This window comes from Thamnophis elegans, chromosome Z, assembly GCF_009769535.1.
Source record: "Thamnophis elegans isolate rThaEle1 chromosome Z, rThaEle1.pri, whole genome shotgun sequence".
NCBI lineage: Eukaryota > Metazoa > Chordata > Lepidosauria > Squamata > Colubridae > Thamnophis > Thamnophis elegans.
Genome location: NC_045558.1, coordinates 56,717,285 through 56,738,232, shown reverse-complemented (window position 1 = coordinate 56,738,232; position 20,948 = coordinate 56,717,285). Strand labels below are relative to the sequence as shown.

Here is a 20,948-nt window from a genome sequence, read left to right as displayed (position 1 = left end):
TTATAATAAAAGTCTTCCAAATTTATCTGGATTCTTATTCTGTTTATAATTTTCAAACCGTTTAAGTTCTAAGCTTCTAATCAATTTTTATTTTCTAAAGAGATAAAGATTCACCCAATGAAGATTTTTTAAACCTATCATTCCTAGTGTCTCTAATAACTTGGAATGTGGGAATGACCTTGGGGGAGAGGGGAAAGGGATGCTGCCTGGGACAAAATCAGATGGGAGAGATCCCCAATGGTTTAACGGTCATCCACCTAGAAAGGACCCACCCTAAAGAGTCAAACAATTAAAAATGGCAGTGGGAAATTTTATACTTTCAGACTTGCAAGGTTGTTAATGTAGCTTTTCAATACAATAACTCATCTAGCTGTCTATTCTGTCTGGTTTATCTAGAATTGGTGATACAGGTTTAGCATAGCTAATAGGCAATTTCTGAAGACAATTAGAAAGTGAGATTTATGAACTTATTATCCTTTAAAAGGCTCTGCCACAGATGTGAGCAAAATGTCTGATTCCATTGTCTTTCAATACTCAATACTACTGTCCTGTAGTCTTGCAAGGAGCATTTTCCACCCATCTATTATTTGGAGAGGATTCTACTCGTTTCTTAGTTTTTGCTGTAGCCATCAGCTCTGCTTTTTTAGAATTGTTTTCAATTTGACATACCTTCACTGGAAATCTCAGAAGTAAGCACATCTAAACTAAGAGAAGAAAATTTATTATTATTATTATACAATTGTATCACAGCGGCCAGTTGTTTCGCCGGATTTGGCATTGGTTACTAGTCGGGCCCCACCCAGGGGCCTAGGACGTCGTAACGTATTTTCGTAATATGTGTGCAGATCCAAGCAGTGCGGCTTTTTGCATTTGACTGATGGTGATTTTGTCAATTTTTAACTGTTTTAAATGTAATTCCAGTGCTTTTGGAATAGCACCCAGTGTGCCAATTACCACTGGAATTACCACTGCTGGTTTGTGCCATAGTCGTTGAATTTCAATTTTTAAGTCCTGGTATTTTGCTATTTTTTCATGTTCCTTCTCAGCAACCCTGCTATCCCTTGGTATTGCGATGTCTATGATTGTGACCTTATTTTTCTCAACAGTGTGATGTCTGGTGTATTATACGCCAGTATTTTGTCTGTTTGTATGCAAAAATCCCACAAGATCTTGACCATCTGATTTTCGGTGACTTTTTCAGGCTGATGTTCCCACCAGTTTGTTGCTGTTTTAATATTATAATTTTTGCACAAATTCCAATGGATCATTTGTGCTACTGAATTGTGCCGCAATTTATAATCAGTCTGCGCGATTTTTTTACAGCAGCTGAGTATGTGATCAACAGTTTCATCAGCTTCTTTGCAAAGTCTGCATTTGGCATCATCAGAGGATTTTTCGATTTTGGCCTTAATGGCATTTGTGCGGATAGCTTGTTCTTGCACAGCCAGGATTAGTGACTCTGTTTCTTTCTTTAATGTACCTGTTGTTAACCATAACCAAGTTTGTTCACTGTCCACTTTATCTTTTATTTTTTCCAGAAATTGGCCATGCAGTGCTTTGTTCTGCCAACTCTCCATTCTTGATTTTATCGCATCTTTTCTGTATTCTTGTTTCGTCTGTTGGGCCTTCAGTAGATTTTTGTTCTTTACTTCGATTAATAGATGTTCTTGACTTTCTTTTAAATAATCAGCCAGTTCATGTTTTTCTTCTTCAACTGTTTGCTTCACTTGTAATAATCCTCTGCCACCTGATTTTCGGGGCAGATATAGTCTATCAGTATCACCACGTGGATGTAAACTATAGTGCATTGTCATTAGTTTCCTGGTTTTTCGGTCCAAAATGTCCAAATCAGCTTGTATCCAGTTAACTATTCCAGCTGTGTATCTTATAATTGGTATTGCCCAGGTATTTATGGCCTTGATTGTATTTCCACCATTCAATTTAGATTTCAAAATTTTCCCAACTCTGTTGGTGTACTCTCGCCTGACAATAGTTTTTACTTCTCCATGCTTGATATTATCCAACTGCAGAATGCCTACGTATTTGTAGGCTTCATTTTCGTTGCATTTAATTAGTTGGCCATTGGGCATTTCAATTCCCTCACATGCAGTGATTTTGCCTCTTTTTATGGATACAGTGGCACATTTTTCCATGCCAAACTGCATTGAAATATCAGTGCTGAATACTCGGACTGTGTTTGTCAATGATTGGATTTCTATTTCTGACTTTCCATAGTTTCAAATCATCCATATATAGTAAATGCGAAATTTTTTCAGCTTCTTTGGCTGTTTGGTAGCCTAATTTCATTTTTTTAAAGATTACTGATAGTGGGATCATTGCGATGATGAAGAGAAGAGGTGAAAGTGAATCACCCTGGAAAATTCCTCGCTTGATATTAACCATTCAGTAGATCTCATTCCCTACTGCCAACTCAGTTCTCCGTTGTTTCATCGCCTTTTCAGTAAAGGATGTAATATTTTTGCTAATGCCAGTTGTTTCTAAGCATTTTATGATCCAACTATGTGGCAGTGAGTCAAATGCCTTTTTGTAATCAATCCAGACCATATTCAAGTTCGTTTTTCTGTTCTTACAATTTTCTAATATCATTTTATCAATTAGGAGCTGATCTTTTGTGCCCCTGCTCCTTCGTTTGTTGCCCTTTTGCTCTACTGGCAAGATGTTTGTTTCCAAATAATCCATCATGTTATCTGCAATAATGCCTGTGAGTAATTTGAAGATTGTTGGCAAGCATGTTATTGGTCTGTAGTTTTCAGGTGTTGTTCCTTTAGTTGCATCTTTCTGAATCAAGTATGTTTTTCCAGTTGTCAACCATTCATCAATTTGGCCCTTTTGTAAAATTTCATTCAGTTGCCTGGCCAATATTGCATCTAAACTGGTCAGATATTTGAGCCAGAAACCATGTAATTGGTCCTTTCCAGGTGATGTCCAATTCTTTACCTTTTTTACTCGATTTTTGATCATCTCAGTTGTTATTTCTAATACTTGCATTTTTTTGTTGCCAATGCTTTTCTCAAAGTCATGTATCCACTTTGCCTCCTTATTGTAGTCCTTTGCATTTTCCCACAATTCTTTCCAGAATTCAACTGTGGCCTGCTTTTCTGGTTTTTCACTTTTGGTGTCACCATTCACATTAAGACTTTGATAAAAACGCCATTGGTCTGATTGAAATTGCTGATTTTGTTTATATTGGATGATTCGTGCCTCATATCTTTCAATTTTTCTAGCTGTTGCTGTTATCTGCTGTTTTACAATCTCTACAGCTTCATTGATGTTTCGTGTATCCAATCTATATCTTCTGATTAGCCGATCTATGATTTTGTTGTTTTTAAGCCGTTGCTCATGCATGTTCTTTAAGTTACTAGCATCTGCCCTTAATTTTTTGACTTTTTGTTCTAATCAGATTTTCCACTTTGGCTTTGATGCTTTTTCTGTTGTGTGATTCATCTGCACTATATTTTTGTCGTTTTGTTGGCTGGTCCACTTGTAGCCCACTTATCGACGGATGTCCAGGGACCCCAACATCCGCCGCGGCCCTTGTTAACCCGCGCGATGACCGATGCGGTATAAAATTTTTATTCGTTTCTTTCACCATATTGTATGGGTTGGCGGGGTTTTTTTATGGGGCCAGTTGCCAACCTGACCCCAACCCTCCTCCTTTCTCATCCGGGCTTCGGACCGGCAACGGCGGAGTTGTTGTTGTTGTTATTATTATTATTATTATTAGGTTAATCTTTGGTGAGATTCATAGCCTTTGGGGCTGGTTGATAGCTCAACAGCTCGAGTCCTAACCAAGGACCTAGGAACTGTTAAGGTATTATTATATACTTTTTTCATTCAATGTGAAACTCAGCCAACTGAACATTCAAAAATACATTACAAATACCAGTGACTGGTGCTAATGGTTGATATGGTTTGCTGCCAGCTTCTTAGGTATCAACTAAGTACCTTCTTAAAATATAAGATGTTCCAAGTAGCGCAGTTTTTTGCAGTTTCGCTGGTGTTATTGCAGGAAGTTGCAATTTGTTGATGTATCTTGTAAAATTCTTGGACATGGTGCCAAGTGCCCTGAAGACAATGGGTATCACTGTTACACGCTTCATCCATAACCGTGTAGTTTCAATGGCCACATTGCGATATTTCGTGTTTTTTCCACTTCTTTTTCTTCGACTCTGGCATCTCCTGGTACCGTGATGTCAATAAATTGTACATTTCGGCCTTCTACAACTGTGATATTTGGCGTGTTGTATTCCAAATGATGATCTGTCTGTATTCGAAAGTCCGACAAGATCTTCACCTTCTCGTTTTCAGTACTTTTTTTCCACATTGTGCTCCCATGATGACTTTTTGGATACAGATAAGTCGTATTTTTTACATAATGACCAGTGGATTAATTTAGCAACTCGGTTGTCTCTAGCTTTGTAGACAGTTTGTACAATTTTGCTGCATTTACATATTAAATGTGAAACTGTTTCAACTTTGTTGTTGCAAAGTCAGCAGTTTGGATTGTAAATGGATTTTTGTATCCACTTACACTTCACTTTCATGGCACTAGTTTGTAGTGCTTGTTCTTGAGCAGCGAGTATTAAACCTTCTGTTTCTTTCTTGATGGTTCCCATCTTAAGCCATGTCCATGTCAAGTTGTCATCACATTTTCCTTCCTTCAAAGTTTTTCAAGTGCTGTCCATGCAAAGCTTTGGTTTTCCATCTATTTAATCTCTCATCCACTGTTTTTCTTTATATTCTGCCTTTGTTTCTGGTGTTTTTATACTGTTCTCCATTTTCACAACCTGGAGCAATTATTCTGTACTTTGGTTCACATAATCATTCAAACTTCCTTTTTCTTCTTCTACCATTTGATGGCTTTGCAATAGCCCCCTGTCCCCTATTTTTCATGGCAGGTACAACCTGTCGATGTCACTTCGTGGATGTAAAGTGTGATACATATTCAAAAGTTTGCGCATTTTCATTTCCAAGTTTTCCAGTTTAGCCAAAGTCCAGTTGATGATTCCAGCTGAGTGTATCACTGGAACTGCCCATGTATTAATGGCTTTAATTATGTTTCCAACATTCAGCTTTGAATTAAATATTTTGCGGACCCTCCTGGTGTATTCCTTTTGCGTTGACTCTTTGACTTTTCCATTTAAGATGTTATTGGTATTGGTATTTATTCGATTTGTAAGCCGCCCTATTCCCCGAAGGGACTCAGGGCGGCTGAACAAAAATCAAGGGAAGGGGAACAAATACAGAAAAGTAAGACAAAAAAAACAGGACAGTGATACAAACAATTTAATAAACACAGCAAGCACAGCAAATTTGAGTAGGGAGGGAACTCAACCCCAGGCTTGCTGGGACAGCCAGGTCTTAACGGCTGTCCAGAAGACCTGAAGGGTGGCGAGGGTCTGAATCTCCACGGGGAGCTCGTTCCAAAGGGCTGGAGCAGCCACAGAGAAGGCCCTCCTCCGAGTGGTCGACAGCCGGCATTGGCCGGCAGATGGAATTCGGAGGAGGCCTAATCTGTGGGATCTAATGGGTCTATGGGAGGTAATTGGCAGGAGGCGGTCTCTCAAGTACCCAGGTCCAATACCATGTAGGGCTTTATAAGTGACGACTAGCACCTTGAAGCGTATCCGGAGACCAATAGGCAGCCAGTGCAGCTCGCGGAGGATAGATGTAACGTGGGTGTACCGAGGTGCGCCCACAATCGCTCGCGCGACTGCATTCTGGACCAGCTGAAGTCTCCGAACACTCTTCAAGGGCTGCCCCATGTTATCTGCTTCCAATATGCCTAGGTATTTGTAACCGTCGTCCTTTGCTAATGCTTTCACTATATTTCCATTTCCCAGTTCTATTCTTTCTATTTTTTCCATTTTTCTTCGCTGCATGGTAATATAGCACATTTTTCAAGTCCAAAGTTCATTTTGACGTCACTGCTGAACAGTTGAACTGTGTATTGATTCAAGTTCAGTGGGGCTTTTCGCATACATTTTTAAGTCATCTCACGTGTAGTAGATGGTTTATCTTGCCATGTTGGCTTGAGATTTTGTATCTCAGTTTTGCGTTTCGTAGTATTATTGTCAGTGGAATTAATTCAGTGTTGAATAGTAGTGGTGAAAGTGAGTCCCCCTGGAAGATTCCTCATCTGATGTTGACTTCATCAATGTTCTCCCCATTTGCTGTTTGCTTTCAAAAATGTACAAATGTTTTTGCTGATTCTAAAGTTTTTCAGACAGTTGTTAATCCATCTGTGGCCAAATAAGTCAAATGCCTTCTTATATTCAATCCACACCATATTTAAATTTGTTTTTCTTCGTTTTGTATTTTTTTAGTACCATTTTGTCTATGTGCAACTGATCTTTTGTTCCTCTTGATTTTTTATAATTTCCTTTTTGTTCTACTGGATACAAACTGTTTTCCATCAGATGATTGAACACTGAATTTGCCAGTATTCTAGTTAAAAGTTTGAACATTGTTGGCAGACAAGTAATTGGGCGATAGTTGCTTGGTTCTGTGCCCTTTTCTGGATCTTTCATTATCAAGTATGTTCGACCAGCTGTTAACCATTCTTCGCTTGTTGCATTTTGAAGCATTTGATCAAATTGAGTGGCCATGTGATAATGGAGGCTAGTCAGGTATTTTAGCCAGTATCCATGCAGTTCATCCAGGCCAGGTGCATTCCAGTTCTTGACCTTCTTTGCTTGTTTTGCCACCATGTCAGTTTTTATTACAATATTTTCCATTTTGTTTCTTGTTCTTTGTTGTTGAATATCTTTGATCCAGGAGACAGTTTTGTTTTGTTTTGTTTTTAATTTTTTTAATTTTAATTAAACAAAAACACAAAAAAAGAATCATCCTTCATTACCTCTTGTAGAAAGCGTTCGATTGGTTACAGATAACTTTCATGCATTTCTTCCACAGTCATTACTTATAGTTCATATTAGATTATACACTTTAAATCAAAAATCTTTGTATATCTTACTATCAATGTGCCATAATTCTCATTTGACTACAATTATTTAAACGTGCTTTTACCTCAAATCATTCATACTTAAAGACACAACCACATAATGGCATTCATTAACTAAAATCCTCCAATAACATTACACCTTTATGACATATTCTAAGTAAAAGTCTATTAATAAAATTTCTAAACCTTTCCCCCCTCTTTTTTCCCCAACTCGCTGTTTAGAGTTTGTATCCAAGTAGCCAATACCAGAGCATGTATATATTATTAAACAATATCCATTGACATTTCCTTGTTGTTATTATAATTGGCTAAAAATCATTTACTATTTATATCCCACCTCCTCGTCAACCCCAAAAAACTACACCTTTATGACAACATCTAAATAAGAGTTTGTTAATAAAATTTATAGGTCAGATCGCAATTTGCAATTTATATCCAAATTTCTTTTACTAGTTTGCCAGTACATATATATATCATTAAGCTGTATCCATTATCATTTTATTATTGTTATTATAGTTAATTATTTGTTGACGAATAAACATTTAATAACAATCTAAAACAATCTAAGAGTTACTAAATTCCTACTTATTGATCACCAAAATTAACTAATTTTTTATTATCAACTTTCATTGTCAACCTGTATCTTTCTAGTAACAAAACAGTCTTATCTCTCTTGCCAATTGTGATGTCAGTCTTCTTTTTACCTCCTTTATAAGGCTTTTATAGACTTCTCTCCGCACTTTATTGCTTGAAGGGTCTCTCAGGTAATCTCGTTGCCCTCCAACTGTTATTAAAATTAGCTTGTCTTTGGTTGTCAATCGTGCTTCTGAAAAAAATTCTCCTCTTAAATCCATTGTCATTACCCTCTTTTTTTCTTCTGTATCTTGGAATCTGGGGTAGAGCTCCAGTTCATTGAATTCCCTTTTCTATATTCCCTTCGTTCCACTTTCACCACATTTGCTCCATTAATAAATTCATCTATTGTCTTGTTTTTATCTTCTATGTCTTCATTATCCCCATTAATTTTTGGGGCTCCAACCCCTTCATCTTTTGCTGTGAGGAACACTAGTTTTTCCAACTTCTTCTCAATTCTCCCATATCCTTCCAATAGATTTTGAATTCCAGCCAAAATATTTTGGAATTTTAAGGTTTCCTCATCTAAATATTGATCCATGTTTCCAAAAAAGAAGGAAAAGAAAAAAAAACTTATAGCCACTGCCACTCTAGCCTTCCAGGCCTCTTTTATTTTTTTATTTTATGTTGACTGAAACACAGGTTCTTTTATGCTCTTCAAAGGAGAAGGGTTCTGATTTTTTTTCCCTTTCTCTCCCCTGCCAAAATAGTTTTCAAAACACCTGCGAAAACAATTTGTGCCCTTGGCTCTTTATCAGTTTCTGTAAACAAATTGCAAACCCTTCAGCTACAAAGTCAGTAAGATCAAAGAGGAAAAAAGAAGAGATACGTTGTTTCAAAAACTCCAGCCTCTGACCTCCGAGAGACAGTGTTGCTACTTTTCACTTTCTAATATTTATATCTGGCTTATAGGAAACAAAGTTATTTAATAAAATTTAATAACAAGTAATAAGAAGAATTGTTAAAATAAAAAGGAAGGTTTTAATCCAGAAGTCAAAAAAATAAAGTAACAAAAAGCAGAAGAAAAAAAATTAATCCGTTCACTTTAAGAGGAGAAATGAGAAATGTTGCGAGCACTTCAATCCACAAAGTATAGTTTCAAAGAAAAAAAAAAGCTTTCCAAAGCAATCCAATATAAGTTCATTTCGCCGCTTAATTTTTTTGCTTAAGGATCTAATTTGGCTTTAAAAAAAAGTTTCTTTGGGCAGTCTTTCCCCAAATAGAAAAAATACCTCACCAGATGGACTCACTTTCTCTTTTCACTTCCTTCCTTCCGGAGCTGTCCCGACTTCATCACCCTGCAGCTGCCTATTTACCGCCGGCTTGAAGAGCTTCCCTTGGGTCAATCAGGGACTTTGCAATGTCCCTGAGACCAGCAAGGCTTTGTCTTCCTGATCACCGTCTCTGCAGGACGGTTTAGGTCCAAATGGACCGTCAAGCGGCAAAAGTATCAATGGCGGTCTCGGAGTGTCGAGACTGCACGTTGTAACGTCGTGACATTGGCTCCTCCTTCAACCGATACAGGTTTGTTGTTTTCCACTGGGTTTTCCCATAGTTCTTTCCAAAAGTTCGAAGTTTTTTCTTTACATGGGTGAACATTAGTTTGGACTCAATTTTCATCAAGGGACTGGTAGAAAAGGTGTTGGTTTTTTCTGAACTGGACATTTTCATGATATTGTTTTATTTGTCCTTCGTATCTTTCAATTTTCTTTCCTGTTGCTATTGTATGTTGTTTTAGTTCTTCCATGATTTCTGTTATTGTTTTTTTCCTCCAGATTGTATTTTTTGTATAAACTATTTTTCAGCTTTTTGTTCTTTCAAGTACTTCAGATTGCTGACATCCCCTCGTAGTTTTTTTAATTTTATTTTCATGTCGAATTTTCCACTTTGAGGTTCCAGTGAGTTTCTTTTTTGGCATTTTATAACCCAGTTCTGCAGTTATAATGGTGGCTGTGCTATACATTAATTGGTTGGTCTCATATAGTGAGTTGGATGGGATGGAAGTTAAAATGTTGTTTATGGAAGTTAGCAGATCTTTCACTCATTTGCTAAAGATAATTTTTATTATTGTTGTTGTTTTTGTTATTGTTATGGCTTTCTTATATTTGGGCTGACCTGGTGTATGGAACTTCAGCTTGCATAATTACATATTTTTGCTATATTGTTGAAAGTTTTGTCTTAATTTTCAAACTTTTGGAACATTATAATCTTCAAGTCATGTAGGGCAGTTTTTTAAAGTAAATTTCTATTACATGATGATGATGATGATGATGATCGTCCATCATGTTCGAAGAGGACCTTCACATCTAACAGGTTCTGAGTTGCCCACTATGTGTCTGCAGGTAAGGCCTATACGGGCATGAAAAGTTCTGCCACAAGTTGGGCAGACATGTGTAGGCACCATTGTTGCAGCATTTGCAGCTCTGGTTTTGCGGAGTGCTTGCTTCTCTTGTGCTATGGTTGTTCTTCTGTCCTCAGATATCTAACATCATAATATGAACTGAATGGCAACCATTGTGTATGTTTCAATGACCTGAGGGTGTGACATCACTTTGTAATGTTATTTAAAAATAAAACCGGGGGGGGGGGGTGTTGGCCTTAATTATACCTGTATTATTTTCAGGGTAGGGGTAATAGGTCCACCTCCACCCCCCCAAAAAAAAACCAGGGTTGGGCTTATTATTGGGGTGGGTCATTTTTTCAGAGAAGCACGGTAGCTAGCAGTGCCATTTTTGTTTAGAGATACCTTTTTTTTAACTTAGCACAATGGAGCTATTTTATTGAAAGAAAGAATTAAATGAATCCCACCCATTCCCTTAAATAAAGAGTTGTATAAAAATGAATGCTGGAAACTTGGAAATGTTGAAAATTGAAGCGTTCAAATATTTTTCCTAACTTGTTCAGGAAGAAGAATCAAAACCTTTAGCAGATGTTGTTATCTGTGTGAGTAAGAAGCTCAGTAAAAAGCAGAGTGAATTGAATGCTATTGCTGCATCTCTTGGAGCAGATTACAGGTATATGCAGCTGTAAGCAATGTAGTCATTGTTAGAAGGACTATAGATTTAAATTTTAATAGCTCTATAAATTCAAATGGGCTATATAATATTGTAATCCATTTTATGAAGTATTTAATGATGGCTGTAGAAAATTAAACGTGAAAACATTGGAATTATATATAATTATAGTATTTCTGAATATATATATATATATGTGTGTGTGTGTGTGTGTTTTATTTGTGCTGATAACTAAATAAAGGGAGACTAGTATAGATCTATTTCAAGCTATTTAGCTCTCATCAGCTAGCCATACCCTTACTGGGATTTGAACCTGGGCTATATGACATACTAGGCAGACTTCTTAGCCATTAGGCCACAGGCTCTTATCCGTTATCAGCGAAGCCAGGGTGAAAGGTATCTATTAGATTTTTACAACCCCTGGTAAGCCCCAATTATGGGAGGAAGCTAACTGCTTCCATCATCTGTCAATCGGCTCGTCACAAGAGTCCATCACGACAGAAACCCAACATTTTTACTGTTGCCTTTGTTATATTTGTCTTTTTTTTTAATTTGTGCTGATAACTAAATAAAGGGAGACTAGTATAGATCTATTTCAAGCTATTTAGCTCTCATCAGCTAGCCAGGGTATGTGGCCTAATGGCTAAGAAGTCTGCCTAGTATGTCATATAGCCCAGGTTCAAATCCCAGTAAGGGTATGGCTAGCTGATGAGAGCTAAATAGCTTGAAATAGATCTATACTAGTCTCCCTTTATTTAGTTATCAGCACAAATAAAATAAAAAAACATAAATATAACAAAGGCAACAGTAAAAATGTTGGGTTTCTGTCGTGATGGACTCTTGTGACGAGCCGATTGACAGATGATGGAAGCAGTTAGCTTCCTCCCATAATTGGGGCTTACCAGGGGTTGTAAAAATCTTTTATATATATATATAAAATATAAAGTCTGGAAATATAGGCAGGAAATGTGACAAAATGTATGCTTCTTTTGTCCTAACAACATTTAATATATGCGACTTGGGGGAATATCCTTTCTGCTTAAACATTCAGGGCAGGAAGTAACAATTCAAATTGTTAAGGACTGTATGGATTTTTATTTATATATCTTTGTGCATCAGAATATGATTAAGAATTTTTCAATTTATGTAGACAGGTAATGGCCAAATTTATTATAACAGAAATATTCACTATCTAGGTGAATTCTGCTATGTGCAAACTAATTATCTTCTTCTGAATTAGCAATTATTTAACAAGTATTGATTGTCTGCATTTATTCTAGGTGGTGCTTTGATGAAACTGTAACACATTTCATCTATCAGGGAAGGCAGAATGATAACAACCGAGAATACAAATCTGCTAAAGAAAGAGGCATATACATTGTTTCAGAGCATTGGCTCTTGGAGGTATGGATATCCTTTCTTTCTGATATTAAAGTGAAGAAAATGATTATTTTACTTTATTTATTTATAATTATTAAATTTTATGCTATCCATCTCACTAATGGCAACTCTGGGCAGCTTAAAATATAATAACAAGGTAAAGATAATATAAAGCAGTTAAAATTAAGGATTAAACCAAGGGGATGGGCAACGTGGGGATCTTCTCTCAGAGGCTCTTCTGGACCCTTTGGCAGGCAAGATCTGCAGTTGGCCTCTTCCACTGGCATGAGTGGAATCCCTAGTCCCACTGAGGTGAGACAGCTCTTCAGATATCCTGAACTCATACCACAAAGGGCTTTAAGGGTAATGGCCAACACCTTCAATTGGGCCTGGAAGCAAATTAACAATGCAGGTCACAGAACAGCGGTATTACATTTGCCACATAAAGGACCTCTAGAACCTCCGTGCCACTGTATTCTGTACCAGTTGTAGCTTCTGAATACTCTTCAAAGGTAGCCCATGTAGAGCACATTGCAGTAATCCAATTTAAGGATGACTAGGGCATGGGTAACTGCATGTTACAGTTAAATCTTTTGAACTCACAGCTATAGAGACACCCATAGCCTCTAGGCAGTGCAAAAGAGCAGCTACATCATCACTTGGGTCACTATGGATGGAAATGTAAAGTTGAGTTAAATTAGCATATTAATGATACCTCATCTCATGGTATTAGATGATCTCATTCAGTGGTTTCATACAGATGTTAAAAAGGAGATGAGAGAGCATCAAGCCCTGCAGCATACCACAAAGAAGTGACTGTGAGCTAGATATTTTGCTCCCTGTTAACACCAATTGGGACCAGCCTTGAAGCTCTCTGGAGTTGTATAAATCTAGGCAAAAATTGTCTAGGCAGGTGGGAGCCTACTAAGGTTTTTTAAGAATAAGTTGGTGAAAGGTTCTTCAGTTACTCTGAGGTTTTCATTAGCAAAAAGGATAGAGATATAGTTTTATCCCAGTTTATTATTTGCCTCCCTCCCCTTCTACTACAGAAGGTTGGCAGACTATCCACTTGAGGTTCAGAAGAAAGGCTGCAAACAGCAAAGGGATGGTTTGGAAATACTTTCATCAGCAAAGTTCTGCCAGATCAAGGCAATTTTTAAAAAAACTTTGACCTGGCATGTATTACTGAAACCTGGCTGGGCCCGGAGGGAGGAGTCCCCCTCACTGAAATGTGCCCAGAAGGATTTCAGGTGCTTCATCAGTCACGACCCCAGAGAAGGGGTGGGGGAGTGGCTGTCATCGTCTGAAGGTTAGTTCCTCGTAGGATCCCTGCTCCGGAGCTTGTCGGGTGTGAGTCCCTGTTGATGAAGTTGGACCTTGGTGGTCAAGTGGGTTTGTTGCTAACATACCTACCTCCCAAGAGCGTTGCAGCAGCCCTCCCCTCGCTCCTCGACTCAGTAGTCGAGCTGGCGGTAGAGTACCCCAGGTTTATGATTCTGGGGGATTTCAACCTGCCTACACTTGGTGAACGCTCTGACGGGGTGCAGGAGTTCATGGCTTCCATGACAGCCATGGACTTGACCCAAGTAATTTGGGGTTCGACTCATTCAGCGGGTCACACAGTTGACCTCGTATTCCTCTCGGAGCAGTGGAGTCGTGACCTAGAGTTGAAGGGCATTAAATCCTTGCCCTTGTCATGGTCTGATCACTTCCTACTGAGGCTTGACTTTCGGAAACCAATCCCCCACTGTAGGGAGGGGAAACCGATTAGGTGGTTCCACCCCAGGCGCCTGATGGACCCTGATGACACTCTCGTCCACAATCCGGTGGAGTCCTTAGTCTCTGCCTGGAATACAGCGGCAGCGGGGGCTCTAAACCAGATTGCGCCTTTGCGACCTCTCCGAGGCAGCGGATCCAGGAGAGCCCCTTGGTTCACCGAGGAACTCCGGGAGATGAAGCACCAAAAGAGACGCCTAGAGCGCCGCTGGAGGGCCAGTAAATCTGAGGCAGACCGAGCACTGATGAGAGCCTTTATCAGAGCCTATCTCGTGGCAATACAGGCGGTGAAATGTTCGCATTTTACCGCTCTTATTGCATCCGCTGAATCGCGCCCAGCCGCCTTGTTTAGAATAACCCGCTCCCTCTTGAAAGGGAGGGATGCGGATGTCCCTTTACAAGGTAGAGCTGAGGAATTTGTTCAGTATTTAACGGATAAAATCGCTCGGATTCAGACAGAGCTGGACTCCAATTGCACGGTACCAGCCGAGGTACTGGGGGAAGGTCTTGAGCATACTTTATGGATTGAGTTTCAACTTGCTTCTCCTGAGGAAGTGGACAAGGCCATGGGAGCGGTGAGTGCCTCCACTTGTATACTGGACCCGTGCCCCTCCTGGCTGGTCTCGACCAGAAGGGAGGTGACACGCAACTGGATCCGGACGATAGTTAACACCTCTCTCCGGGAGGGAATTTTCCCGCTCCTCCTAAAGGATGCAGTGGTGAGACCCCTCCTGAAGAAACCATCTCTGGACCCACCATTTTGAGCAACTATCGTCCAGTCTCCAACCTGCCCTTTGTTGGGAAGGTTGTTGGGAAAGTGGTGGCCTCTCAATTCCGACGGTCCTTGGATGAAACCGATTATCTGGATCCCTTTCAGTCGGGTTTCAGGCCTGGTTACAGCACGGAAACTGCTTTGGTCGCGCTGATCGATGATCTCTGGCGAGCCAGGGATAGGGGTCACCCCTCTATCCTTGTGCTCCTTGACCTCTCAGCGGCCTTCGATACCATCGACCATGGTATCCTTCTGCGGCGGTTGCGAGAGGTAGGAGTGGGAGGCACCGTCCTTCGGTGGTTCTCCTCCTACCTGTTGGACAGGTCGCAGTCGGTGTTGGTCGGAGGGCAGAGGTCGACCCCAAGGCCCCTCAACTATGGGGTGCCGCAGGGTTTGGTCCTGTCCCCCCTCCTATTTAACATCTACATGAAGCCGCTGGATGAGATCATATGCCAGCACGGGATCAATTACCACCAATATGCGGACGATACGCAGTTGTATCTGTCCGCCCCGTGCCAACTCAGCGAAGCAGTAGAAGTGATGTGCCAGTGCCTGGAGGCTGTTAGGGTCTGGATGGGAGTAAACAAGTTGGCACTCAATCCAGACAAGACCGAGTGGCTGCTGATGTTCCCTCCCAAAGATTGGCCAAGTATTCCATCTCTCAGGCTGGGGGTGAAATTATATGCCCCTCAGAGAGGGTTCGCAATTTGGAAGTCCTCCTGGATCCCCAGCTGACTCTAGAACACCATTTGTCGGCTGTGACCAGGGGAACCTTTGCCCAGGTTTGTCTGGTGCACCAATTGCGACCCTACCTGGATCAGGAGGCCCTTCAGATAGTCACTCACGCCCTTGTGACCTCAAGACTGGATTACTGTAACGCGCTCTACATGGGGCTGCCCTTGAAGAGTGTTTGAAGACTTCAGCTAGTCCAGAACGCAGCCGTGCAAGCGATCGTGGGTGCACCCAGGTACACCCACGTTACACCTATCCTCCGCGAGCTGCACTGGCTACCCATTAGTCTCCGGACTCGCTTCAAGGTGCTAGTCGTTACTTATAAAGCCGTACATGGCATCGGACCTGGGTACCTGAGAGACCGCCTCCTGCCAATTACCTCCCATAGACCGATCAGATCGCACAGACTAGGCCTCCTCCGGATTCCATCTGCCAGCCAATGTCGTCTGGCGACTCCCCGGGGGAGAGCCTTCTCTGTTGCAGCTCCAACCCTCTGGAACGAGCTCCCCGTGGAGATCCGGACCTTTACTACTCTCCCGGCCTTCCGCAAAGCCACGAAGAACTGGCTGCTTCGGCAGGCTGGGGGGCTGTTGAAATAGTCAGCCCCACGGGAATTATGAATGTTGTGTACCGTATATACTCGAGTATAGGCCGACCCGAATATAAGCCGAGGCACCTAATTTTACCACAAAAAACTGGAAAAGTTATTGACTCGAGTATAAGCCTAGGGTGGGAAATGCAGCAGCTACCGGTAAATTTCAAAAATAAAAATAGATACCAATAATGTTTTTGAATATTTATTTCAAAGAAAAACAGTAAACTAGCGGTGTATTCAATGAAATACTTCACTCACCTCATGATGCTGATGTCCCGCTGTGATGATGATGTCCCGTGCAGCCGCGGGAGCGATGTCCCGCCTCCTATGACACACGGCACAGTGATTCCTATCATTGGATCACTGTACCAGAGGAGGTGGGACATCGCTATGTGGCTGCTTGCCATAACAAGGAGGAGGTGGGACATCGTTGCAGAGCGGCAGGAGGGGGAGGAAGGGGAATCGTAAGACAGCCCTGCATTACATTAGAACGTGAGGAGGGGGGATGGTGCGGTGCGCGCTGCGCGGCAAACTGACACAGAGGGAGGGGAAACTCACAGGGGCACTGGGCCATTCACGAGTGTCACCCAGCGGCATGGCCCCGCCCCTTTTTCTCCTCCATTTCGGGCAAATTTTTCACTGACTCGAGTATAAGCCGAGGCGGCTTTTTTCAGCCCAAAAAGTGGGCTGAAAAACTAGGCTTATACTCGAGTATATACAGTATTTTAAATTGTTGTCTGTCTATTTATCGCCTTCCTTTGTTTGTTGTAAGCCGCCCGGAGTCCTTCGGGAGTGGGCGGCATACAAGACCAATAAAATGAAATGAAAATGAATATAAAGTTAGCTGACATTTTGTCTTAAATTTGCATGTATTTCTGAACTAGGCATGTTTTACACATGCTATATTGCATTTGTAGACTGTGAATATAGAAATACAATATTTTAATAGTCTGGTTTATATTTCATTTGGGAGTTACATAAGTTCACATATATCTATTATCCAATCATGTTTATTATTTATAGTTGAATTGATGGAACCAACTACATAGATTGATTTCTTTTTTTAGTGAAAATAATTTTATTCCTTGAAGGAAAATCCTTTTTGCTGTTTGACTTTGCCTTTTTCAGGAGAACAGTAGAATTGCCATCATCAGCCTATTAAAAAAAGAAAGGCAAGAAAAGCAAGAGACGGTGTGTGTTTGTGTGTGTGTGTGTGTGTGTGTGTGTGTGTGTGTCAAGCTGAAGAAGATGAGTGAATTGAAGAATACTGCACAATAAACCTTCTCCCATTCCTTCTGGCCGTCCCATAGCTATTAGGGAACATAACAGGATGCTGTGCTATCCAAGTGATGCTGATTATTTTATCTTCTGAGGGCTGCCCTAGAAACCTGGGAAGATAAAAGAAAAGCACTATCATTGCTAGGTATAACAATAAATGGAAACATGAAGGAAGGATTGCTAGGTATAACAACTTGGCAATGTGTTGATATTGCCCCCACAATGATTGCATGCAAGCTCTGGGAATTTCCAACATGGAGAAAACTTTAGCAAACAATTACAATCCAACTAAATTCTGATGAACAAATGTCCGATTGACTACGAGTCTGCAAGCTCTCTGGAAGCAGAACTCTTCATAAAAACAGCTCATGCAACATCAATATAAAGGAACTTTGTGTCATCAAATAAGATGAGTTGCAGTGAAGATACCGAAATGTGGGCTGAGGCAAATACCTAGATGATCGAGAAATGAGGACTGAGACATTCAGTAACTTCTGGCCAGTTATTTTACTAGATCATCTCCAGTAGGGATTTCAAACTGGTGCCCACGGGCCAGATGTATCACACACAGCCCACTCTCACCCCAACTCCACAAAGGAGAAAACGTTGTGATATGTCAAGTGACAGCAACGTGATGCCACAAATTTGACACCCATGACTGATTGAGCTAATGTCAGCCTTGTAAGATAGTTCTGATAAGAAGCATACCAAAGGAACTATCTCTCATTTATTAAAAGTTTACATCAACAGAATTTTCAATGTATGTTTCTCCCTGTCACCTTTACAGTTCAGCAAACTAAGGAGAGTATATTTTTAGATGTTTGCCACATTCCTACTGCATGTTAATCTGCCTCTTATTTGACCATTACTATGACCATGGCTCTTCCTTCAATATCCCAGTCTCTTCCTATAAATCATTATAATAGTATAGCATTATCTTTTGTCAACAAAAGAATGTCGACAGCTAGATGTGTCATGTTTAATCACTGATGGATGGGTATTAGAGAGCCTTCAGAAGCTTGGTATTGCATAGTTGTGAGATATGACCAATCAAGAGAAAAAGGTCCTCTGAGTAATTTCTCTACATTCTCTTCTTGCAGAATATATTTTTAGCCTCATTGCATGTAAAATGTTATTGTGTATATATGGGAAGTTAATATTTATGTGACATTGTGATTAGCTATAACTTTTTCTTTCTTGCTTAAGGAAAAAGATCTAGACTTTCAGAGTCCCATTACTTTTTACTTTTGTGCTTCATGTATTGAATGCATACTGGGGAATTAAGAACACAAGAATAATTTACATGCAACTGAGGAGTTAATATAAAAATGTATTTTACTTCAGATGTTCCATGTGAGTTAACCTGATTATATAAAGATAGATATCCTGCTGTCTTTAATAAACTGGGTTTAGTTCAGACTGAGGTACATTTGAGTGTATAAAGATTCTTTGACCATAAGATTTCCAGAATTTGGCAGGTTCAAACCAAGGTACATCTAAACCGTTGTGGAGAACCTATTCTTGTTATGTATTCACAAACTCCATTCAGAAGACAGTTCTTTATGTGTCTGTTGGATTGTCTCTAATAGGAAATACAAATGGTAATAACCACAGCTATTTTGTGTGTTTATGTGTGTTTTATTCTGGAATTCATAACATGCCTTTCTGTGATTTTGTTTGGGATACCAGTTTCTATATCAGTAGACTACAGAATAACTCCATTCAGAGGAAATCCTGTAACTGAGTTTTTTTCACAAGAGACAATATATATATATCTTTTTTGATGCCTTCATCCTAGAAGAGGAGTTAACTATCCTATCATACAACCATTGTATGTCAGAATTTTAAATGTTACTATTATTCCGTATAATTACTCCTGATAATAAATGTGTTTTGGGATTTCCAAATAAATACTTTTCAGTATAACTATTGCTTTGTTGCGGATCCCCTAATACATCTAGACTAGAATGGGGAGGAAGGGACCTTGAAGGTCTTCTACTCCAGCCCGCTGCTCAAACAGGAGAATCTATACCCGTGATGGTGAACATATGGCATGCGTGCCACAGGTGGCATGCGGAACTATTTGTCTGGGCACCTGAGGCGTTGCCTTGTCAGTTGGCAGCGTGCATGTGTGCACTGGCCAGCTGACTTCGGCCTTCTTTTGAGGGCATATTTTGCCCTCCGGAGGCTTTGGGAGCTTCCCTCAAGTCTCCGGAGCATGAAAAACTGGCCCTACGGGCAAACCGAAACTTCAGGAACGTACTTCCAGTTTGCTTGTAGGCCGGTTTTAGCCCTCCAGAGCCTTCAGGAGGCTTCCCTGAAGCCTCTGGAGGACAAAAAAGGACACTATGAGCAAACCGGAGGTCACTTCCGGGTTGCTTGTAGGGCCAGTTTTAGTCCTCCAGAGTGTTCAGGGGCCTCCAGGAGACTTCCCTGAAGGCTCTGGAGAATGAAAAATGGCCCTATGAACAAACTGAAAATCCGTTCCCAAACGTCCGGTTTGCCCATAGGGCCGGTATTTTGCGCTCCAGGGGGTTCAGGAGGTGCTCCTGAAGCCTCTGGAGGATCTCTGGGGGGGGGGAGCGGGGGAGGCTGTTTCGCCCTCCCCAGGCTCCTATAAAGCCTCTGGAGCCTGGGGAGGGCAAAAAAAGCACACCAAAAATGGACGGGAGCGCTGGTCGTGTACGCATGCATGCTGGGGTCATGCACATAGTATTATGGGTGTGTCACGCCCCCCCCCTGCACTCCCCCAGCTTTTGGCACGCAAGCCACAAAAGGTTCGCCATCACTGATCTATACCATTTCAGATAAGTGACGAACTAGACCAGGGGTGTCAGACTTAAAGCCTGCAAGTTGGTTAGATCTAGTCTGCAGGACTGCCCTGGAAATAGCAAAGGACCAGCCCTTGGCGGCCCAGCCCAGGTTGACCAGGTGCTGATCTGCAACTTGTGCCATCCATGTAGGCTGAACCGCAACCAGACTTAAATCTGCACCTGAGCATGCACACAGGAGGAGGCGTGCACATGTAGGCCTGGCATCCCTGGGGACTGCGTTCTAAGTGTTTCCTTTCACCCAGGACAACAACTCTTGCATGTATGCCACCTCCTGTGTGTACACCCAAGGGGCAGGGCCAAGGCAGTGGCATGGATATAAGGTTGGCTGCGGTCCGGCCTGGATGGCCATCAGGTTGCAGATCAGCGCTGCAATTGCATTAGCACCTCCATGCACTGCTTGCCGGCCTTTCACTGGGAACCACACACCCCCCCCCCATGTGGGAAAGCCTGGTGGACAAGGGTTTGGTGCTTGCTATGGTCTTGCCTTCCTCTGCTGGAGACAATGGATCCCCCCCCAGCCCCGTCCAGGCCTCCACAGGCGCTCCAGCCACGAGCTATGTTGACCTGGCTATGCCTATCCTGGCCATGCCCAACCAGCCGACTGAGGTCAACCACAAGCCTGATGCGGTCCTCAATGACATCAAGTTTGACACCTGGTCTAGACTCTTCTTAAATCATCTTGTGATGGAGTGCCTATGATTTCTGGAGGCAAACTGTTCCACTGGTTAATTGTACTCACTGTTAGGAAGTTTCTCCTCAAGTCCAGGTTGCTTTTTTCCTTAATTACTTTCCAACCATTGTTTCTTGCCTTCTGTCTGATGCTTTGGAGAATAATTTGACCCCCCTCTTCTTTGTGGCAATCCCTCAGCAATGTGCAGCAGCAGCCAAAAAACTCAATGCAACTAAGTTGCATTAACAGGGATACAATCAAGATCAAGTGAGGTACTAA

General features: G+C 41.2%; 1 protein-coding gene across 4 annotated transcripts in view; it reads left to right on the top strand.

Annotated features, from left to right (window-relative positions):
- Nucleotides 1–20,948, top strand: part of TOPBP1 (DNA topoisomerase II binding protein 1) — an 84,092-nt gene that overhangs the window by 34,108 nt on the left and 29,036 nt on the right. For all 4 annotated transcript variants that reach the window (XM_032236807.1, XM_032236808.1, XM_032236806.1 and 1 more), the window contains exons 16-17: nucleotides 10,523–10,632; nucleotides 11,913–12,036. In XM_032236807.1, coding sequence (XP_032092698.1) covers nucleotides 10,523–10,632; nucleotides 11,913–12,036 — 234 coding nt within the window. The remainder of the gene's footprint in view (nucleotides 1–10,522; nucleotides 10,633–11,912; nucleotides 12,037–20,948) is intronic.